The sequence below is a fragment of the Mobula hypostoma genome, chromosome 2 (assembly GCF_963921235.1).
Source record: "Mobula hypostoma chromosome 2, sMobHyp1.1, whole genome shotgun sequence".
NCBI lineage: Eukaryota > Metazoa > Chordata > Chondrichthyes > Myliobatiformes > Myliobatidae > Mobula > Mobula hypostoma.
In genome coordinates, this window is record NC_086098.1 from 97,366,968 (window position 1) to 97,391,901 (window position 24,934).

General features: G+C 40.7%; 1 protein-coding gene across 2 annotated transcripts in view; it reads right to left on the reverse strand.

Annotated features, from left to right (window-relative positions):
- Nucleotides 1–24,934, reverse strand: part of LOC134342316 (regulating synaptic membrane exocytosis protein 1-like) — a 622,982-nt gene that overhangs the window by 330,980 nt on the left and 267,068 nt on the right. For both annotated transcript variants that reach the window (XM_063040293.1, XM_063040291.1), the window contains exon 4: nt 21,050–21,263. In XM_063040293.1, the coding sequence (XP_062896363.1) occupies nt 21,050–21,263 (214 nt within the window). The remainder of the gene's footprint in view (nt 1–21,049; nt 21,264–24,934) is intronic.

The following is a 24,934-nucleotide window of genomic DNA, read 5'->3' on the forward strand; positions in this document are numbered from 1 at the left end:
TTCCTCCGTCTCCGCTGCATCTGCTCCGAGGATGAGGTTTTCTGTTCCAGGATATCTCAAATGTCCTCTTTCTTTAAGGACCGTGGTTTCCCTTCTGCTGTCATTAATGATGCACTCACCCGCATCTCCTCCATTTCCCGCACTTCGGCTCTCACCCCATCCTCCCGCCACCACAACAGGGACAGAGTTCCCCTTGTCCTCACCTACCACCCCACTAGCCTCCGGATCCAACACATTATCCTACGCAACTTCCGCCACCTTCAACAGGACCCCACCGCTAAGCACATCCTTCCCTCTCCGCCTTCCGTGGGGATCGGTCGCTCCGCGACTCCCTGGTTCACACGTCCCTCCCCACGGATCTCCCACCTGGCACTTATCCCTGTAAGCGCAAGTGCTACACCTGTCCCTACACCTCCTCTCTTGCCACCATTCAGGGCCCCAAACAGTACTTCCAAGTGAGGCAACACTTCACCTGTGAGTCTGTTGGGGTCATCTATTGCATCCGGTGCTCCCTGTGCGGCCTCCTCTACATCGGTGAAACCCGACACAGACTGGGGGACCGCTTCGTCGAGCACCTCCGCTCCGCCCGCCAAAACAGACAGGATCTCCCAATAGCCACCCACTTCAACTCCACTTCCCACTCCCACTCAGATATGTCCATACATGGCCTCCTCTACTGCCATGATGAGGCTAAACTCAGGTTGGAGGAGCGACACCTCATATACCGTCTAGGTAGTCTCCAGCCCCTTGGTATGAACATAGAATTCTCCAACTTCTGGTAATTCCCTCCCCCTCCCTTCCCCTATCCCTATGTCACTCTGCCCCCTCCCCCAGCTGCCTACCTCCTCCCTCTTGGTTCTGCCTCCTTCTACTACCCATTGTGTTTTCCCCTATTCTTTCTTCACCTTTCCTGCCTATCACCTCCCTGCCTCCCTTCCCCCACCCCTTTGTCTTTCCCCTTACTGGTTTTTCTCCTGGAACCTACCAGCCTTCTCCTTTCCACCCTTCCCCCACCTTCTTTATAGGGCCTCTGCCCCTTCCCTCTACAGTCCTGACGAAGGGTTCCAGCCCGAAACGTCGACCGATCTTTTCCACTGATGCTGCCTGACCTGCTGAGTTCCTCCAGCGTGTTGTGAGTGTTACCATGTCCATACTGACCCCCTGGATGGAAACAGGGGTCACCGGTACCTTAGCTCTCCTCAGGTCTACCACCAGCTCCTTAGTCTTTTTCACTAGTGAAGTTTAAGAGACTACTAGACAGGTATATGGAGGAATTGAAGGTGGGGGGTTATATGAGAGGCGGGGTTTGAGGGTCAGCACAATATTATGGGCCAAAGGGCCTGTACTGTGCTGTACTATTCTATGTTCTATGTTCTATGAATAAGGTTCTAGCATGACTACCCTGCTCTTAAGTTTTATACCTTTGCTTATGATATTTCTCAATTGGAAAGTATAAGTTTAGCTTTATTTGTCACATGTATATCAAAATATCGAAACATACAGTTAAATGTATTGTTGGTGTCAAATCAAATTAGCGAGGATTGTGCTGAATAGCCTGAAAGTGTCGCCACACTTCCATCGCCAACACAGCATGCCCACAATTCACTAATGCTAATTGTACATGATTGGAATGTGGGAGGAAACTGAATCACCTGAAAGAACCCCTACGCTGGCCCTGTAATAGAGGCAAGCTAAATGCTGCACTATTGTACAGTATCTTCCACAATTGAGAAGGCCAATTTCAATAAATAAGTACATAAAATATGGGCTTTCAGAACAGGAACAAGCCCATCAGGCTACAATATAATGCCTGTGTTATATTGTAAACCAATATAAACCAATCTTACCTGTCTGCATATGGCCTAACCTCTTCCATCTCCCGCCTGCTCATGTACCCTTCTAAATACCTCTTAAATTTTCATAACCAGCTGTGGCACACTCTAAGTCTTATACTGCTGCATGTAACTTGCCAACCCTTATAATAAATGCTGTGACTGTTGAAGGGAAGTATTCTATATGGTTTCCTTACAACCCTATTGACTTGTTTTGCTACTTTCAGGGAGCTATGAACTTGTGCTTCAAGATCCCTCTGTACATCAATGCTCCATGGGTCCTCTAAGAGGTGACAACAAGCATTGCAGAATTCTTGTTTAACTTCTCACCGGAACTACTGGTGACACAGGATCACATCCCTTCCTATGTAGAAGTGATGGACACATTTGTGCCTGGTGGAGGGAATGCTCCCATGTTCAGTGGCTGATGCACAGATTTATTCTCCCAATGAAGCTTCAGTGGAGTTTTGTCTGCTACTGCTCATTAATCACAGTGTGCTCCAACCAGAATACAAGGACCTCTTCAGCCAGGGGATGGTGAATCCGTGGAACTCATTGCTACGGATGGCTGTGGAGGCCAAGTCATTGGGTATACAGCAGACTCCAGTTAATTGGGACACATCAGGACAAGAATATTTTGGCCTGGTTAAATGGCTGCCTCAATTAGTCAACATTTCATGGAAATAGCTAAAAAGGTATATAAAAAAGACAAACTACTGTTTAACTGAGTAACAAATCATGTATTTAAATGAAATATAGAACAAATTAGAACACTTACAATACTACTACAGTACTATAAAACGATGCATCCGTTCTGAATTGTTCCTAATCCTAACAGAGGAATTCATCCAGTGTACACTGCCGTGTTCCCTTGATTGACCGTAAATGAACAAAATTAGCACAGACACCTAGTGCAGATAATGGACGGCCTTCATTGCCTTCCTACAGGAACTTGTGTCATATTCCAACAATAAATTTCCTGGCATCCTGTGTAGTCACTATCTCAAGTGGATCATCTTCATCACTTTCATTGTCTTCATATTTCCCATCTTAATGTTTTGATATAATGCTTTCAATGATTGTATCCTGCAAATTTTCATTTTCATTATAACATTCAAGATGATTGTTGATGCTTTCACATTTTTCATAGTTCCTAACTTTTTGAAATAGTTTGCTCTAAGTGTCTAACAATCACATAAGTACAAACAACTGACTCAAGTTAGAAACGAAACTGTTCAGCAACTGTCTCCTGTCCCAATTAAGGGACATAGTGTCTCAAATAAATGAACAGAGTCCCAGCTATTTTCTCAATTAATTTTTGTTCCTTAAGAGTTATCCCAAATAAGCAGCCTTCCCAATTAACCAGAATCCACGGTTCTAGGTTGACAGATTCTTGATAAGTAACAGTATCAAAGGTTCAGGGAGAAGGCAGGAGAAAGGGGCTGACGGGGTTTAATAAATCATTCATACAAGAATGGCCAAGCAGACTTGATGGGGCAAATGGTCTAATTCTGCTTCAATGTCTTATGGTGTTATGGAACACAGAAAGATGGGTAATTCCTATCACTGTGTGTATTTTACTTCTTTGAGTTCGCATTTTAATTAAAATGATTATTATCATGAATTAAAACACTTACTATTGTAACTTGCATGATCCAACCACAAGCAGCCTCTGAAGATCCTTTCTACATGGACTAGTGGAGAATTAAGGTGACTTTTCTCACATCTCTGCTTGGTGTAAATAGAGCAATCAGGTCTCCAACTGTAAGGACATCATATTTTGGCTATAGTTGAGTGAGAGTTAACGCTTCCTCTGTCTTCCTATTAATGGAGAAGAGAGGCTACTCTCCCTTTCAAGGATTTTATGGTGTAGGACTTTCTACAGGTCTTACATGCTCAATAGTGCACCATTAAAATGTCACCATTTCAGGTTATGTAGTTGAGAACTGTGACAAATGTATCCTCAACCTTATTTGGTTGTATGTGTTCAAACAAGCATCTTGTAACCTCAGAGTTGATCCTTTATGGGAAGCAGAATGAAGAAAAAAAGGCTACAGATTCTTGCAATGTAAAACACCAATACCAAATCATTCTGTGTCAAAACTCACCCCACAGTGAGCAGCAGTACAAAACAGTCAGAATGCACCAGAGGGAGACTTTATATGCATAAGCAATCGCAGATGACAGGTGCTTAATCTGATGCATTTGAAATTTCATCGCTGGCAGTGAAAGACTATTAGTGAGGGATGACAAATGATTTGTAAGTGTTACAACAAGAGTTAAGGGGGGGATAATAACATCCAGTATCGGGGAAAATGGAATCCTGATATAAGGGGGGGAGAGTAGACAAAGTTCCACCATTATCCAGACAGATAGATGATTGTATGGAACATAGATATCCCAGGCACACTATACGCATTTTTGTATAAAGCCATGAGCAGGACTTGTGTGTCTGTTCAACTTTATACTCTCCTGCTGCTGTCACTGTCCCATTACTGTTCTACCACTGAAAGGTCATTCACCTGCTTAGGCTCATTTCTCTATACCAGGTCCAATAAGGTACTTCTTCTTAATGGACTATCTACTTATTGAATTAAGAAACTGTCCTGAATGCACCTAACAAATTTGACCCTGTCAAACTTTCTTGCACTGAAAAGATCCAATACGATATTGGGGAAGTTTAAATCACTCACAACAACATAAGCTTATTGATCTGTTCCTCAATATCCTGGTGACTACTGTGCAATCTGTAGTCTAATAGAATCATAATGTGAAATGCTTCGTTTATGTCAAGTCAAAGCAGCAAGGTTGTGCTGGAGGCAGCCCGCGAAGGTTGCCATACTTCTGGTGCCAACAGAGTATGCCCTCAACTTACCAAGCCTAACCCTAAGTGAGTGTCTTTAGAATGCGGGAGAAAAGTGGAGCACCTGAAGGCACCCAGAGGAAACCCACATGGTCATGGGGAGAACATACAGACAGTGACAGGAATCAAACCCTGATCAGTGATTGCTGGAGGGTCAAAGCAATAACCACTACGCTATAGAGTGCTGCCCCAGTATCTAACTTACCATCAATCTCTCTACTTTCTGATTTGGTGCTCTGGTTCCCATCCCCCTGCTGGACTAGCTCAAACCATTCTGAGTATCATTAGTGAACCTCTGTCCAGGATATTGCTTCCCCTTCAGTTAAGCCATAACCCGTTCTTCTTGAACAGGTCATCCCTATCCCAGAGGGTTTTTCAGTTATCCAAGAACCAGGAACCCTGCCCTCTTCGAGGTGCTGCTTTCCAGTCTCTTGCCCAAATTCCTATAGTCACTGTGCAGAACCCTATTCCTCTTTCTATCAATGCCGTTGATGCCACTGTGCATCACAACCTCAGGGTGCACACCCTCTTACTTCGAATGTTCTGCAGTCATTCTGGGATATTCTCAGTCCTGACAGCCAGTTGCCCACCCCCCCCCACCATCCTGTCATCTTTTTCACAACCACAGAATCCCCTGTCTGTCTCCCTAACTACTGAGTTTCCTAATCCTGTTCCTCTGCATGACCTTATACCCTTCCTGCTGAGCCTCAGAGCTGGCCATGGTGCCAGTGACATAGTCACCCCCACCATCACCTGAGCAGTATCTAAGGAGTATGGGGTATACTTGTCACTAAAGGGAAGTGTCATAGGGGAAACCTGGTATGTCGGCAACATCACATTAGCACAAGGTTATTTGCATGGCTGAATTCCTTCCCATTAAGTCCAAGTGGAAGGAGGATTAACTTACTGCAAAAGTTTTTTCAATGCCTTTTTATTAAAATCCAGATTTTTTTAAAATCATGAGAGACAAACTATGGCATATATACCCTTCATTGATTGTTGGTCCTTCCACTTCAAACCCTTAGGAGACAATCCATAGTTACAAAAAAGATGCCTGACACATTTCTTAACATGAAGCCTGGCATTTTTTCTTATAATCTATTTTATCATTGCTAGAACTAGTGTCAGCAGCTAAATAAATTATTCCATTAGTGTGACCATATAGGGGTAGATAGTAGGGCACAATGTCAACTTTTAGTCCTTGAAACTAAACATGACTCTTCGTTATGAATACCAGAGCACAGTGCCCTGCCAAGGTTCGCAGTTTAGGTCCCAGTATATCTAAGCTGAACACCAGCTACTTGAGTTTTCTGTGCTATGTTTTTGAAATATCTTTGTGACCAAAACTATTTTCAAATGCAGAACTTGTTTTAAAGTAAAATGGATTCTGCACAGCTAATAAACTGCAGGGAAGAACTATGTGCAATTTCCTGAAAAGAACAATGAAAACCAGAAACACAATGTAACTAAGATAATGAAAAAAATTACTTTTATTTTACATGCTAACACACTTCTTGAAACTGACAGATGAATTGGGTCTAAGGGCCTGTTTCAATTCAGCATTGGTCTATGAAGTGATGGCAAAGTTCTGGAACTTTAGATGATAAGAAATATTGTAAGTTTAAATCATAAAGAATATGCATACAGTATACTGTATATGGATTAAAAAGCAAAAATCAGACATAGCCTTTGAGTAATATAATGGAAGCAGGGAAAAACAAGGAATAAGGAGGGCTAAAAGTGGCCATGAATGTCCTTGGCAAGTCAACTTAACAAGAATCCCAAGACATTTTAGACATTATCAGAAGGAAGACTGTAGTTATGGAAAGGGTAGGTCCACTTAAAGGCCCTGGAGGAAAGTTATGTGTGATACCTAAAGAAACTGGCAAAGATGTCAATGAATATTTTGCATTAGTGCTCGCTAAAGTGAAGGATGCGGATGAGAGGGAGATTAGGGAGGGGTACATTGGTGTTCTGGGGCATGTTGATATTAAGAAGGAGAAAGTACTGTGGGTTTTATGAAATGTTATGGTGATGTCCCCAGAGTCAAATGAAATCGATCCCAGAATATTGAGAAGCAAGATTTCTGGAGCCATGACAGAGATTTTTGTACCCTCCTTAGCCACAAACAAGGTGCATGAGGACTGGAGAATAGCTAGTGTTATCCAAATAGTTTCAAGGCAACAGGGATGCACCAGGAAATTATAGACTAATGAGCATTACATGAGTGGTTTGGAAATTATTGGAGAAAATTCATAAGAACAGGATTTACTCATATTTGAAAAAGAATGACTAAGTAAAATGAGCATGGTTTTGTTCCTGGTGACATCTACCTCAGAAACTTGAATTGTTTTTTTTTGAAAAGGGGATAAAGTTGATCAATAAGTGTAGGGCAGTGAATGGACAGCATCAACCTCAGCAAAGCATTTGACAAGCTCCCTCATGGTAGTCTTGTCTAGTAGACTACATCACATGGGATACACAGAGAGCTGGTTAGTTAAATATAACATTGGCTTTGTTATAGAAGTCAAAGAACAGTATTAGAGAGGTATTTCTCTAACTGGAGGCCGGCTACCAGTGTTATTCTGCAAGGTTTACTGCCGGCTCCTTTGGTGTTAGGCTTGCAAACACATGACCTGTCTAACTGAACTGACAGAGAATAACGTGGGTCTCAGTTTTGTATCACTGAAAATTGGTCAGCTCAGCAGAGTTATGTACCATCTTAATCAGGGTCAGTGGGTTGGCAAAGAGCTGCTCTCCATGCACTCTTATCTGGCCATGGCTAACAGTTTCACTACCTTCTTTATACAATAATAGGAGCCAGAAATGACCTAACATCCATATTATAAATTGGTAAATTTGCACCTACAATTCTGACAATCTAACAAATGACTTTTATGAACACCTCCTCAGACTTGCTGCTTTGTGGAGAAATTGGAGCAAAAGAAACTACAGATAGTGAAAATCCAACAACAAAAACAGAAAATGTTTGAGGCACTTTGGATTAACCTTAATGGTATCTGCCAGTTAAAACACCCGTTTAAGAACAAGTGTAGAACAGGACATTGCAGAAACAGGCCCTTCACACACGCCCAATGTCAATCGAAATTAATCCTATCTGCCTGCATGTGGTCTGTATCCCTCTGTTCACTGCCTGTCCGTGTATCTGACTAAATACCCTTGAACATTGCACAGATATTGCATAAATAAATGCAAGGATGCTCTCAGAACCTGTTTGAAAAGGTGTAACATCTGCACTCACTCCTGATAATCCCTGGCCCACAATGTAGAAGCAGCTTTCAGATGACATTATGACTCTTGAATGCTCACATCAAGAAGTGCCCAGCAAAAGAGCAAGTGGTATGTACAACCTCCCAAGATACCCACTGGTATGTTAACTACAAGAGAGGAGGGAGGAAAGGGTGGCTTGGAGAGGAGGTGACAAGAGTGGCCTGATTCATGGGAGATAATTTGGCTGACACATTTTTCAGATTTTTACGCACAATTTCCACCACAATCTGTACCTTTATGTCCGGCACATCTCTTCCTGGGCCACTAATATATTTAATGAATATAAAAGGATTAAGAATGTGTGCACACAAACAGCACATACAAAATGAGCAGAGTTTATCAGCACACACCTGATGAATTGTAAAAACCACATGCGATAGATAGAGCTTTGTATGCAATCCACGTTCTACTGAAATTTAATTAACTACAGTCATGTCCAACCCTTACTGAAGCTTTGCTAGTTACAATATGTCTAATCATTGAGGAGGTCACATTTTCCACCCGACACTTTTGGTTAGCAGAGACTGTACACACTTGGTTCTACTTGTTTGTTTCTATAAATGCAATATCCGGCTGTTATCTTTCCTGTCCTGATGAAGGATCTCGGCCCAAAACATCAACTGTTTACTCTTTTCCACAGATTGTTACCTTACCTGCTGAGCTCCTCCAGCATCTTGTGTATGTTGCTTGGATTTCAAGCATTTGCAGAATCTCTTGTGTTTTTGTTAACTTCCCTTGTTGTATTTCCATTCTCAACTCAGGATCATTTGTCCCTTTATATCAAATGTTTCTAAGTTCCCAGCACAGTTATACATTCCTCTACCTTCCATAAAAAAGCAGCCTGTTCAGTGTGCCTCTCAAGTTCCAACAACTCAGAAACATCCGTACATTACAATTTTGAGAAATTTCTCATCATTACACTGCAGATTCTTCTGTTGTGTCAAACCTAACAATGCATTTAATGGAACAGCCAAAGCACTTAATGGTATATATTCCAAATGAATCTCACAAACTAATCTGTACATCCATAACAACATACACAAGCTTCACAACAATCTTTACCTTTTTTCACAGCATGTCTCTCCCTGGACCACTGTCAGTTATGCAAACCCTGAATTTATAGATACAAAGATGCTGGTAGCAGTATGAAATGAAATGGAAATAAAAAGCACACAATCTTCCCTCTACACCTTTAGTTCTGTTGCAACATACATAAAATGAACACAGTTTATCAGCATACATTGATAAATTTAAATTGACATGTGATATACAGAGCTGTGGAATCACTTATTCAACTGAGCTTCACTCCTCTATACTTGGTCATGAAAGGTAATGGACAAATTTCCTGCAAAAAGGTAAGTAGTAGTTCTGGAAGCATTCTCATCCTCACTGATAAAAGAGACCCAGTGGTCAAAGAAATGCCAAAGAAACAGTTGAAACATTTGCAACTATCTCCAGATGAAAATACCAAGTGCATGATCCACCTGAGCTTCCTCCTATATGCCAACTCTGAGAACAGAGGTTTGGGAAGGGCCACAATAATGCCCACAGCATTGGAGAAAATCACAGCAGTTTAACAGGCTCACAAGCCAAACATGATATGGTAAAAATATATATTAAATAAAAGAATGAGTAAAATGAAAATATGATATAGGATTTGTTAGTTACCCATTCCTGAAAAAAACACCCTTTTTTAAAGACCAGGACTCAAAGCATTGTTAGTTATCACATTCAGAAATTATGTCCACTACAATAGTGCACATCTTTCAGAACAAGCAAACAGAACCAAATATTTTTTTCTCTCCTAGGAGCTACTGTGGTTCTATCTTCCCTTCAGGGGCCATCTTCCCTCTACACATTTAGTTCTGATGCAAGGTCTCAACCAGAAATCTTGATCATATCTTTCCCTCCACAAATGGTGCTTCACTTGCTGAATTCCTCCAGCAGTTTGTTTTTAGTTCCAGATTCCAGTCTCTGGTGTCATGTGCTTAAAGGGAGTGCAGGAACCAGGCCTCTGATGCATAGGTAGGGAGCATGGGTACTGCATTGTGAGTGGATGTGGAGAGTGGGAACTGGGTCCTGGTGAAGGGACAAGCATTACAAGAACATTTAAGATGTCTGGACAAGCGCGTGAATTGACCAAGCAGAGAGGCCAAGTGCCAGGTGCTGCAAGATGGGATTGTTATGGATGGGTGCCTACTAGTCACCATGAATGTAATGGGCTGAGTGACCTGCTTCCATGCTGCATGACTCATGGCAAATAAATAGAATATTACAAATGTACCGAATAGTATAGGGATTTGTGATATTGTCCTACCTCAGAAGGCAGCTCCAACCCTGTTAATGCAGATTGTGACTGTCAATTATAGGGTCCCAATGTCTATGTGCTTAGGTAGTTCTGCTCAGTGGTTAGAAAGCTACTTTCTAAAACTTTAGATTACAAGTGACCTACTTTCAGTAAGTGAAATGGCCAAAACACCGTACCTTCCAGAATAACACTCCCACTTTATAAAATAAAACTCAAGTCTAGCATATTATATCCCCAATCTCAGGTTAACAATAAATTCTGATAACAGTTACAGGATACTACTTCAGCATTTTAAAATCAACTCAATCAAATGCTTTTCAGAAATTCTTTTACATTTTTCCTTTGCTAATAAAAGATTATCAAAACCTAAAATAGAAAAATCATAAAATCTAACCACTTTGTCCTCCTTTTAGAAAGCATCCAAGGAAGCATAACAAAGAGAAAAGGAGAATGAGAGAGGAAGAAAGGAGCAAATGTTAATCAAGAGAATGGAAAGATTCACATCAATTCTATCAAAAATAACTTTTATAAACATTTTCAACACAACTTACCAGGAAACAATTTTATTTTAGATTGTTATTATATCAACAAAGCAATGAGTAAATTAGCCAACAAACTAAATTAGTAATTGATTGTATTAAATGGTTCTTTCAGGCCACATTCAATTATGCTTGTAAACCATCCAAAAATATCTCTCCACCTTCAAATTAGTATTAAATGGGCATCCATCTTCCCTAGAGAATGCATGGTAAAAAAAAAGAAAAAAGAATGCATGGCTATTCTTTCAAATTATGTTCTTTTAAAATTCGTTGTTAGTGGATATGTGGGATTCTAAATCTCAGCAGGCACAACTTTATTAATTATGCCTGGAATTTACTGTTATGTACAGTATATAATTGGATAAATGCCATTTTGTGGAAGAGGGCTGGAAAAATATGTAGAGAAATGTTTAGCAAAGGTATTGGTAGATCTTCACTGGTGTTCAGAGCACCCAGTCTCCCATATCCTCAATCACCTATTCTGCAGGTCAGATTTAATCAAGACAACAGTTATGTAAGGAATATCCACCCACCCTCTCTCCCTTTCCTTGATCCCTCTCACCTTTGAGCCTTACTATCTCCAAATGACAATGACTTCTTCAGAGGACTGGAAAGTGTCTTTGCAGACAGTGTCTAACAGATACCCTGACCAGTCTAACCAAAGGAGCTCGAGAGTGCCCAAATATCAGACCCTTACTGAGATTTGCCATAATTAGCCCCAGTAAAAAGGCTTGGACTCTATACCTGGAAACATCAGGGTCAATTTGATGAAAATGACCAGAAGGTACAAGAATTAACTAAGTGAAATCTTCTGAGGTGTATATATTTCAATGCTAGGAGTATTGCGGGGAAGGCGGATGAGTTGAGGGCATGGATTGACACGTGGAATTATGATGTTATAGCAATTAGTGAAACTTGGCTACAGGAGGGGCAGGACTGGCAGCTTAATATTCCAGGGTTCCGATGTTTCAGATGTGATCGAGGCAGAGGAATGAAAGGTGGGGGAGTAGCATTGCTTGTTAGGGAAAATATTACAGCAGTGCTCTGGCAGGACAGATTAGAGGGCTTGTCTACTGAGTCCTTATGGGTGGAGCTGAGAAACAGGAAAGGTATGGCCACATTAGTGGGATTGTATTACAGACCACCCAATAGTCAACGAGACTTGGAAGAGCAAATCTGCAGAGAGATAGCAGGCAACTGCAGGAAACATAAAGTTGTGGTGGTAGGGGATTTTAATTTTCCATACATTGATTGGGACTCCCATACTGTTAGGGGTCTAGATGGTTTAGAGTTTGTAAAATGTGTTCAGGATAGTTTTCTAAATCAGTATATAGAGGGACCAACTAGAGGAGATGCAATATTGGATCTCCTGTTAGGAAACAAATTAGGGCAAGTGACAGAAGTCTGTGTAGGGGAGCACTTTAGTTCCAGTGATCATAACACCATTAGTTACAATTTGATCATGGACAAGGATAGATCTGGTCCTAGGGTTGAGGTTCTGTACTGGAAGAAGGCCAAATTTGAAGAAATGAGAAAGGATCTAAAAAGCGTGGATTGGGACAGGTTGTTCTCTGGCAAAGATGTGATTGGTAGGTGGGAAGCCTTCAAAGGGGAAATTTTGAGAGTGCAGAGTTTGTATGTTCCTGTCAGGATTAAAGGCAAATTGAATAGGAATAAGGAACCTTGGTTCTCAAGGGATATTGCAACTCTGATAAAGAAGAAGAGGGAGTTGTATGAAATGTATAGGAAACAGGGGGTAAATCAGGTGCTTGAGGAGTATAAGAAGTGCAAGAAAATACTTAAGAAAGAAATCAGGAGGGCTAAAAGAAGACATGAGGTTGCCTTGGCAGTCAAAGTGAAGGATAATCCAAAGAGCTTTTACAAGTATGTTAAGAGCAAAAGGATTGTAAGGGATAAAATTGGTCCTCTTGAAGATCAGAGTGGTCGGCTTTGTGCGGAACCAAAGGAAATGGGGGAGATCTTAAATAGGTTTTTTGCGTCTGTATTTACTAAGGAAGCTGGCATGAAATCTATGGAATTGAGAGAATCAAGTAGTGAGACCATGGAAACTGTACAGATTGAAAAGGAGGAGGTGCTTGCTGTCTTGAGGAAAACTAAAGTGGATAAATCCCCGGGACTGACAGAGTGTTCCCTCGGACCTTGAAGGAGACTAGTGTTGAAATTGCGGGGGCCCTGGCAGAAATTTTAAAATGTCGCTGTCTACGGGTGAAGTGCCGGAGGATTGGAGAGTGGCTCATGTTGTTCCGTTGTTTAAAAAAGGATCGAAAAGTAATCTGGGAAATTATAGGCCGGTGAGTTTAATGTCAGTAGTAGGTAAGTTATTGGAGGGAGTACTAAGAGACAGAATCTACAAGCATTTGGATAGACAGGGGCTTATTAGGGACAGTCAACATGGCTTTGTGCGTGGTAGGTCATGTTTGACCAATCTGTTGGAGTTTTTCGAGGAGGTTACCAGGAAAGTGGATGAAGGGAAGGCAGTGGATATTGTCTACATGGACTTCAGTAAGGCCTTTGACAAGGTCCCGCATGGGAGGTTAGTTAGGAAAATTCAGTTGCTAGGTATACATGGAGAGGTGGTAAATTGGATTAGACATTGGCTCGATGGAAGAAGCCAGAGAGTGGTGGTAGAGAACTGCTTCTCTGAGTGGAGGCCTGTGACTAGTGGTGTGCCACAGGGATCAGTGCTGGGTCCATTGTTATTTGTCATCTATATCAATGATCTGGATGATAATGTGGTAAATTGGATCAGCAAGTTTGCTGATGATACAAAGATTGGAGGTGTAGTAGACAGTGAGGAAGGTTTTCAGAGCCTGCAGAGGGACTTGGACCAGCTGGAAAAATGGGCTGAAAAATGGCAGATGGAGTTTAATACTGACAAGTGTGAGGTATTGCACGTTGGAAGGACAAACCAAGGTAGAACATACAGGGTTAATGGTAAGGCACTGAGGAGTGCAGTGGAACAGAGGGATCTGGGAATACAGATACAAAATTCCCTGAAAGTGTCATCACACGTAGATAGGGTCGTAAAGAGAGCTTTTGGTACATTGGCCTTTATTAATCGAAGTATTGAGTATAAGAGCTGGAATGTTATGATGAGGTTGTATAAGGCATTGGTGAGGTCAAATCTGGAGTATTGTGTTCAGTTTTGGTCACCAAATTACAGGATGGATATAAATAAGGTTGAAAGAGTGCAGAGAAGGTTTACAAGGATGTTGCCGGGACTTGAGAAACTCAGTTACAGAGAAAGGTTGAATAGGTTAGGACTTTATTCCCTGGAGCGTAGAAGAATGAGGGGAGATTTGATAGAGGTATATAAAATTATGATGGGTATAGATAGAGTGAATGCAAGCAGGCTTTTTCCACTGAGGCAAGGGGAGAAAAAAACCAGAGAACATGGGTTAAGGGTGAGGGGGAAAAGTTTAAGGGGAACATTAGGGGGGGCTTCTTCACACAGAGAGTGGTGGGAGTATGGAATGAGCTGCCAGACGAGGTGGTAAATGCGGGTTCTTTTTTAACATTTAAGAATAAATTGGACAGATACATGGATGGGAGGTGTATGGAGGGATATGGTCCGTGTGCAGGTCAGTGGGACTAGGCAGAAAATGGTTCGGCACAGCCAAGAAGGGCCAAAGAGCCTGTTTCTGTGCTGTAGTTTCTATGGTTCTATGGAAATATAGTTCTTGGACAGAAGGCTCTCCCATGGCTCAAGAGAAAATCAACACCTTCACAGATGCTTGAAGATCAAGACCCAGTAACAACTAGGTGACTTAGAGAGAAGATGGTGGAAGAAAGAAAAATAGGAATCCAGCTACTTGCTGCTAATCATGGTCTATGGGGGTTGCTTGATATTGGCACTGCTGCAGATCTCACTGATCAAGAAAAGGAAGGCAGTCAGTGCATGCTGGAGGGAATGTATTATAGATATTTTCAAATTAACCACAATACCTACAAGTGACTATTTGGTACAAGTGACATGAAATTCATTCCACGGTCCTGCCACCACTTGTGATCAACAAGAAGCTGACAAGGTCATGCACCAACTAAAAGAAGATTACAGAAACAAGTTGTATAACTGCTAAAGTTCTGAAACTTGGCAAGGAGGAGCTTCAGTCATAAATTCACAACGTGATCTCCCTCTTCTGGGAGGAAGAGGTCATACATGGTGACCTCAGAGATTTTAAGACAAAGTTTGCAATTTAATTTTTATCAATTTTCTTTCATTTCTATTTTTGCTATAGAAAGGTTTCCATTACAGCCAACCTATTTGATAACAGAAAACTGCCTCTGAAAATTCACGAACCTCTACCCAAATTGAGATGTGGATTAAAATTCATACTTATAGAATTAATGTAATAAAAGTAAATAAGTAAACACAAAATATATTTCCCCACTTGTGTTTCTTAATGCATGCACAGACAAAACTGACTATTTGCTAGGAATGTAACCAATCCCTACTGAACCCCCCACTTCCCCCCACCACCTCAGCGCCCACCTCCCAAAAAGTAGGGGACATATATACTCATTTACAAATGTGAAAAGATGTTTGCTATTGCAGGCTGCAGCTTTTCCTAAATAAAACTTGATGGTAGTTTATAACCTGGTCATAATATGTCCTCAGTAATGGAGTTACTCAAGTTTCCACCTGTTTTATCCAACTTGTCTGAACTAATATTGCTTGTTAATCATTTTTTGGTTAACTTCTTACTTGTCAATCATTGGATTGACTGAAATGGCAATATATCATTACTAACATCAGAAGGTACACACCCATATAAACTGTAAGAACAACACACAAGGTATCCCAAATGTTCTGTTTCCAAAATATGATTGGAGTTGGAGAAGGAGGTAAAAATAATCTGATACGTCTACAAGTAAGAAATCATAAAATATTGCTCTAGAATACATTCATCCTTCCAAGTGTCATACTTAAGATATGTACTATTTGCAAACTTTTCATGTTCTTGCCCAGACCCCCACATAGAACTTAACGTATGCCCTGATCAGTCAACTGTGAAATTAACGGTAATTATAGGTTGTCACACAGTGCCTGCACAACATACAGGTTTAATTTGGCACAGGATCTGGAAGCAGATTAATCAGCATAAACACAGGAAAACAGCAGGAATGTAGAACTCCATTTGTAGACTCCTCTTGCTATCAGCCAACAGTATTTAACATGAAATCTGGGATTTCTATATGTGGGAATGGCTCTCAGCCCTCCTCACAAAATTATCACATACTAGTGTGTGAACAGGATAAAAAATCTATCACTAACTTAAAAAAAAATAACAGGTGCTAGGTTGTGAATATGCTTAAAATAAGAAATTCCCCATTATTACTTAGGCTGGAGTATGTAATGGAAGGAAGATGGTTTATCAAGATTTGGTTTCGTTACAATAGAAGACAGTCCAATCCACAGTAAAATGTGAGTGAACTGCACCCAGTTCCTAGTTCAACTGTAGCAGAAAATAATGTTTCATTGTCTTATCTTAAATTTAGAATTGAAAACATGAAAATATAGAAATAAAAATCTTTGCCAGATGGTTTCCTCGATTGTTTACATTTATCACAGTTTCCAATTAAATTAGTCAAGAAAGTTGATATTTTTGTATTAATTTCTTTTTGAGCATTCAAGCTAGTTCAGAACTTCCACTGCTTAAGATGACATCAGTTCAATGTACCATTAATGCTATATGATCTCTGAATTCAAGCTGAACCGATAGTTCAACAACTCAGAGAAAGATTGCTGAAAATATGTGTGTCTGTGTATATATTAATTTTGAATGGTAATCTCAGGATTACTCCCAATGCCATGTACAGGTGCAGCAAATAACAGGGATATAACTTGTGTATGGCTAAGGAGCTAATGCAGGAGGGAGGGCTTCAGTTACATGGATTACTGTGATCTCTTCAAAAGCAGCTGTGACTTGTATAAGAAAGATAGATTCCACACAAACTGGAGGGGCACTAATACCCTGGTAAAAAAAAGGTGTCTAGCGCTACTAGGAAAGATTTAAACTAGTATGGTAGAAGGATGAAAATCAGAGCAAGAGGTCAGCAGGTGGGAGGAATTGATGGGAAGGTTAGTAAGTTTGCAGGCAAGGATTGGTGGTGTTGTGGATAGTCTGTGATTGCCAAAGAATACAGCACCAGTTGCAGATATGGGTGGAAAAATGGCAAATGAAGTCTAGTCAGGCCAAACGTGAGGTGTTGCTCTTTGGGACATCAGATGTAAAGCACTGGGGTGCCACAGTAGCACAGCAGTTAGCACCATGCTATTACAGCTAGGGTGTCAGAGTTGGAGTGGAATACTGGCATCCTACTCGTGGGTTTTCCCAGGTGCTCCAGTTTCCTCCCACAGTCCAAAGAAGTACTGGGTAGGTTTAAAGATCATTGTAAATTGTTCTGTGATTAGGTTAGGTTAGGTTAAATCAGGGTTGTCAGGGGTTGCTGGGTGGCGTAACTCAAAGAGCTGGAAGGGCCTATTCTATGCTGTATCTCTAAATAAATAAAATTAAGGGACAGAGCACTGTCATTGGCAAGACGCTTAAGAATGTTATGTTCAGAGGGATCTTGGGATCCAAGTGCAGAGCTCCCTGATAGTGACGGCACAGGTTGATAGGGTGGTAGAGAAGGTGCCTCGGTTGCTTGCCTTTATTTGTCATGGCACTGAGTTCACTCATCAAAAACTTATATTGCTTCTCTATAAAACTTCAGTTAGGCCTCATTTGGAGTAATTCTGGTTTCCACTATACAGAAAGGATATGGAAGCTTTTGAGAGGGTACAGAAGAGGTATATTAGAATGCTTCCTGGATTAAAGTGCACGTGTTATACAAACAGAATGGACAAACTTGCATTGTTTTCTTTGGAGTGGTGGAGGGTAAGGGGATAGAGGTTTATAAAATTATGAGAGGCATAGATAGCCAGCTGGTATCTTTCCCCCAGGGTTCAAATATCTAATACTAGTGGGCAGTCATTTAAAGCGAGGAAGGGCAAATTCAAAGGAGATGTACAACAGGGCAGTGTGGGTGTCATGGTTCCGTTTGGTTGTTCCCCTTTAACGCTCCTTTCTCCCTGATTATGCCCTAGTTTACTTAATTATGGTACACCTGGTTTGCATCAGAGACTGTGAAATAAGTATGATGGTGTCACTACACACGTTGCCAGTTTGTTGGTCTATTCTTGTGTGATACTTTGGTCTCTTGTCTGCTTTGAACCATTAGTTCTAAGTTTAGTTCCAAGTTCTGCTCTAAATTTCAAGATAGTCCCTGTAGATCCCGTCTCCTTGTCATGATTCCTCCGGTTTGCTGTGCTACGTTCACGTCTACGCCAGCATCCCCAACTCAGTCGACGTGCCAGTGTCCTGCACTTGGGTTCTCCTCAGTCGCCCCATGCAACAGTGGGTGTCTACCAAAAACGGTGGTGGAGTAAAGTATGATAGAAGCAGTCAAGAAATTCTGAGATTGTGCAGAGAAAAGAGGAATATGGACATTGTGTTGGTAGAAAGTATTAGTTTACTTAGATATTTTATTATTAGTTTAGTTAGTCTGGCTCAGCATGGTGGATAAAGGAGCCTATTCCTGTGCTGTACTGTTCTACATTGTATGTTCTAATACATTCAGTAATGTGGACAATTTTGTTTCAAACACTGTATTATTGCCAGGCATGTGGGTCCCTGGGTATGATGCACCCTCTCATTGTCTGAGGAGTTTCCTCACCTTACTCAAACCCTCAATGTCTAATTGCAACAGGTTCCTAGAATGAATTATTGTTTTAATTCATCATACACTCTTTAAACATTAGATTATGAGGACACGCAGTCCTCTTTTATTGTCATTTAGTAATGCATGCATTAAGAAACGATACAATGTTCCTCCAGAATGATATCACAGAAACACAAGACAAACCAAGACTGAAAAACATAATTATAACATATAGTTACAACAGTACAAAGCAATACTGTAATTTGATAGAGAACAGACCATGGGCACGGTAAAAAAAAGTCCCAAGTCTCTCCAAAGTCCCATCATCTCACGCAGATGGTAGAAGGAACAAAAACTCTCCCTGCCATGAGCTCCCAGCACCGCAAACTTGCCGATGCAGTACCCTGGAAGCACCCGACTACAGCCGACTCTTGAGTCCGTCCGAAAACTTCGAGCCTCCGACACTGAGCACCATCTCTGCCGAGTGCTTCGACTTCGACCCCGATCCTGGCAACAGGCAATAGGCAAAGCCGAAGATTTGGGGCCTTCCCCTTCGGAGATTCTCGATCGCACAGTAGCAGCAGCGAAGTGGGCATTTCAGAAGTTTCTCCCAATGTTCCACCGTGCTTCTCACATCTGTCTCCATCAAATCAGGATTGTGCACAGTACCTACTTACAAATACGATATCATTTCAGAGCGGCCACGCGCGCTATGTCACGCCATCTTCTCCTCCCTTTCATTAAACATTTACCATTGCCTCTCCACTATCAATCATTTAAATAAAATTTCCCTATCTATCACAGCCAACTTGTGTCTCACTCGCACCTTTATCATTTAGACTCAGGATTATATTTGCAGAATCAATGGTTTTTTCACTCTCCACCTTAGTGAAGAATTCTATCATCTTTCTCAAGGGACTCCACAAAAAAAGATTATTGAATAATCCTTCCGCATTACAAAGTAATTGGTTGCATTGTTTCCTTCACCTGGACTTAAAAAGAGGATCTTTATAGCAGTCATAGAGTCCATTCTCACGTACGGATGCGAGACGTGGACACTCACCAAAACTATGTGAAAGTCTCTAGATGGTTGATATACACAAATGCTCCGGCTGGCTCTTGACGCGAGTTGGCAACAGCACATGACGAACGTCAAGCTCCATGACAACCTACCGATGCTCACCACTAAAATTAAGGTGAGAAGACTGCAACTAGCGGGGCACTGTCTACGCCACCCTGAGCTACCTGCCAGCCTGGTCATCATATGGGAGCCCAACCATGGGAGGATGAACCCTGGGCGCCCTCCCAAGACTATGGTCAACACGCTCCTAGAAGACAGCTTTGCAGCTAATGTAAATGAACTGAACACACTGATGAGGGAGAGGGAGAAGTGGAGAGTCCGTCATTGTGCCCGACGCTGGCCCCTTAGGCCTGAGTCGAAGTAGTACCTCATCTGGATGGTGACTGCACTTCAACAAATACTTTTTGATTGCAACATGGAATTTATTTATTTCATTAAAGTTGATAAGTAGCTATGCCCCTTTTGCCCTTTGCAGTGTTGATATTTTCTCCTTTGCTTCTCAATCGTGAAAGGCACTGTCAGTCTTTAACCATGCTAGCTTGGTAAGTTACAAAAGAATGACTAAAGGAAAAAGTTGTGATAAATTTAAGAAGTCTAAAACAAAAGTAAGAATTTTACTAATGGTGGCCAACACTTTCACCTTAGCAAACTGAATTATGCCCTCTCAATATCCTGTTACATTGGAAACTATCCATTCATTACAAGTAATACAAGGGTTTAATCATATGATTGGCTTCTTAAAGGGATTCAGTGAGGATATTTAACAACATGAAGGATGTGAATAAGAGCATACCAAAATTCTTTCCACAAGATAAATTTGATTAATAGTTTATCCAAAATTGTTGCATAAACAGGAAATTCCAGGCATGTAATAATCTTTCCATTATTTTGTTTCTGCTCTTAAAGAAAATAATATTTCTCAGGATGGAGTCAATGATAGGCCCTCGTTCAATTTCCTGATCAAATTCATTTTAAACCAGGAATTCTAACCAGGATAAACTTCAACTGCACCCACTTTTCAACCTGGAAGTGCCTGCCCACTTCACTCCATGAAGGGTGAGATAAAACAGAATCAAGCCTCAACATTACAAGGAATAATGAGCAGACTGGCCAAGTTACATTAAATCTGTTCATTAATTCATGAATGAGACCAAACAATCAGCCAAGGCACATTTGTGCAGATAGTTTTTCCTCCAGGATGAATAGTAGCAAAATAGCAACTCAGATTCTAAAGATAAGAATCTGACTTACTTGCTTTTTGCTCTGTTTAAGACATTGTACTATGCTAAAATACATTGCCACATTCTGTTCCTGAGCAGAAAAACTATTCAAAAATCACAAAATAATCAATCAATTCTCAAATATAAACGTTGAACACAACCTCAATAAGAGATTGCTGGGTGTACTCACATTATTGGAGCGAAGAGTAACCCGACCCCCACACCGGGCACAAAATTTGGTCTGGCAGTAAGAGCAGATGTGGCCACAGCCATCAGCAAACTTGGTTTTAAGGCAGATCCCACAAGTTGGAGCATCATCCTTGTGTTCCCCCTGGTAACGCCGGGCTTCATCACCAATCTTCCTGATCTGCTCCTTGTAGCTCTCAAATTGTTGATGTAGCCGTCTGTGAGGTAGTGAACAAATTAAAGTGAAGGACATAAATTCAGATTTCAATCCCATGTAGGGGTGATTATGCAACACAAAAGTACTACACCACCCCAGATTCCAACAAAAAATTTCAGTGCAAATTATCTCAGACAGTGGTGCACAACATTTTATGTAAGAGGAATGGAGTAACAACATTTTGTTAAACACATAAATATAACTAGGTACTTATATTTTCAGTCAGAGCTATGAAAACGCATATTTAAGAGTTTATTAAGTCTATACAGTACCAAACAATAACAAACCAATAATGATTTCCTCACTTAAAATGCAAGGAATTCAGACGAGGGTTTTCACGTGTTTAACTGCATAATCAATTCAATGTATTCCCTGGTTCAAGTGCAGTCTGGGTATTTGATCAAAACTGCTTTCCCCGAGTGATTTTAAAATGGATACAAATAGTCATAAATTCAACTTTTATTTGCAAATAATAAACTAAGCAGTTGGAATTGTAAATGGCATTCGAGTTGTCAACATGTGAATCTGCAATCACTCAGAGTTCCTTAGAGACCAGATAAAGTAAAATATATTACTTTCAGTTTGATTGGCACTGATTTAATCCCATGCATTTCCCATGACCCCATCTGAAGCAATGAGTCTCAGCCTATCCAAGCAAAACACTCAGATTACAATGCAAAACCTGTATCCAATCAATAGTAGCAGCTCCTTCAGAACTGAACTCATAACCACAGGATTTTGTTACTTCGTGTACTATCAGTGCGCTGAGACACATCCTAGATGAGCCGGGACACATCATCAGTGATGTAACCTGTTGTGTATTTAATATGTCAGTAATACTTGTGTAATATTGTAAATATATTGTTTTATTAAGCATTATTTGTTTAAATAATTAATTACAGGTTATAAGTAAAAATATGTGAATTGCACACATCATTACATGTGAGACGTGTGTACACCTTGCTTAAAGTAAAAGACAAAGTTAAATTCACATTCCCAGTTCTCCTGTTTTCCTTTCAATTAGTATTTATGTTTTAGAGGAAATTTTAAATGAACCTGAGACAACTACCTACCTGTTGAAGTGTAGCGAGATGTTCAAATTTTTTAAAAAGGGCCGTGAGAAACAGTCAAGTAAAAGAAAAACGGCACTGTATGTGTTCTTCAGAAGGGAAAACATGATTGAGTTTAAAAAAAAGGCAGAAAATGTAAAAATGCTTGGCTTCATAATTAGTGAGTACCGGGTGATAATAATTACATGAAAAAACTGAAATGGCTGGCGACAAAAGAAATACAGGCATGTTCCATTGGACAATGGATAACTGGCTCATGTATACTGAGCAAACTGAGCAGTATTTTAAAGCAAATAAAATAACCAATAAGAAATAAGTACCACTGTTGCTAAATGTGTTGGGTTTAAGGGCATACAGTTTGCTTTGAAGTTTAACTGCTCCAACCAAACTAGCTGAAATAAGCTTTGTTGATATCATAAAATTTATACAGGAAACATTTAACACCAAAACCATTGTTGATTGCAGAACGCTCTAGGTTTCATAAGCAAATCAAAAGTAAGAGCAGTCCATTTCAGTATACCTGGCTGAATTGAAGAGATTGTCTAAGCATTGTCAGTTCAATGATGGCCTACACTGAGAGATCGTTTAGTTTGTGGAATCTTACAAGAAAGCATTCAAAAATGGCCCGTAACGGAAGCACAACTCACATTTAGAAGAGCAGTTGAAATCACTGTATCAATGGAAACGGCAGACAGAGTTGCAGTCAGGAATGAAAAAGAGCGTGAACAGAATAGCCATGTCTAAACCGAAATGGCCTGGGTGAACAAATTGTGTTACCATTGTGGCAGGGACTCACATACACCAGACCACTGCAGATATAAACATGAAATTTCAGGAAATGCCTCAAAGTAGGACACATACAAAGAGCATGTTGGCCAGACATACATAAATGGACTGCAAAGTGAAGAGACAAAGATAAAAATTCAAGTTGCAGTTTCAAAAACAGCACTGCATGCCATTGATGAAAAATTTGATAATGACAAGAGTGACACTGGACTGAGTAACCTTGAGATTTAAAGTGTGAAAACTAACAAGAGACCAACAACATGGCTTACACCACAAGTGAACGGCAAATTAATTAAAATGGAATTGGATACTTGCTTGGTTGTTTCAGTGATTACACAAAATGAGTTTCAACAGCATTTCAAATATACTAAACTGAAGCCTGCAGATATCCAACTAAGAATTTATATTGGGAAAAAGATAACTCTTGTGGGAATGACTTTTGCAATAATAAGATATAACAACCAAGAAGCCACATTGGTCTTCCATATGGTAAAAATAAGGGACAGCATTGTGGGGACATGATTGGGTGAGACAACTACAACTTGATTGGAGATCCATCCACCATTTTGCATGCCACATACCCTGCAAAAGAGTCAACTGAAAGTGAATTAAGAAAGGTAGTGGATGATGCCACAACTATCTTCATGGTGTACACCATGAACAAGAGAGCAAGATGTCAACCTCTGTGCTTCTGGTTGTAAAATATGTTGCTGCTCAGAGGAATTGTGAGTGATGAAAGCAATTATCTGATTACAGCAGTTTTTGTAGGCAACATATCTAAGAAAGGATCTGATATGTTAATCAGGCAGTTACTTGAGATATGTGGCTTGGTTTTAAGCTGGAAGAGAGTTCAAGGAGCTTCAGGAAAGTTGCAAGCACTGGGCTTTTCTGAATATAAAGGGCCAGAATCTACTTTGCATGCATTAAGGTTATTACATGAACTTCAAGTAGAAGACAAAATACTGCTTGTAAACATAGATGCAAAGACAAAATCTAGCTGGAAGAATGAAAGGCCTAAAATAAATCAGTCAATGGAAATACGAAAACAGAGGATTCGTCAGATGATGTGGTTGAGGAGAGATCAAATTGTAAAGGGAGCAACAATGGAAGGATGAATAAAAAAATTCTCAAGTGAGCTAAATACACCTTCCCAAGATCAAAATGCACATCCTAGAAAGAAGATAAAGGAAAAGAAAGAGGGGGGTGACATAAGCACTATCAAAATGGAAGAAGGTAAATGAGGAAAAGAGGAGCTGGACTTGGTGTGGCTCATGTTGCTGCCTGCGCCAGAGAGGCATCGGCCCTTAAAAACAGTGTGTAGTCTAATAGCGAGTGGTCATCTTAGTCACTTTACTTGTGACTGTAAAACCCTGCTGGATATTGTTACTGTGGCATACTGCAAATCCAATTCACTGATTTATTTGTAGTTGCAGGGAAGTTCTGCAACTACTGTTGTAGTGAAGACATGGCCTCAAGCCATGGTGTTGCCTTTTTACAACTGCCCAGGGGAGTGGCATTGGACGTCGGTGTGCTTCACCAGAGTGCCTGGGGCAGTGTGGCACTGCATCCAAGCTAGAATTGGTGCTGCCCCCGCAAATGTTCACTTGGCAGAAGACAAGCCACATTGTGTTCAACTGCAACAACATTCAAGGACCCAGGGTCTTGAACAGACCGTAGTGGTTAGCACTACAGTTTACTGTACCAGCGACCTGGGTTCAAATCCTGCCACTGTCTCTTAAGAAGTCTATACATTTTCTTCATGACCGTGTGGGTGTCCTCTGGGTGCTCCAGCTTCCTCCCGCAGTCCAAAGCTGTA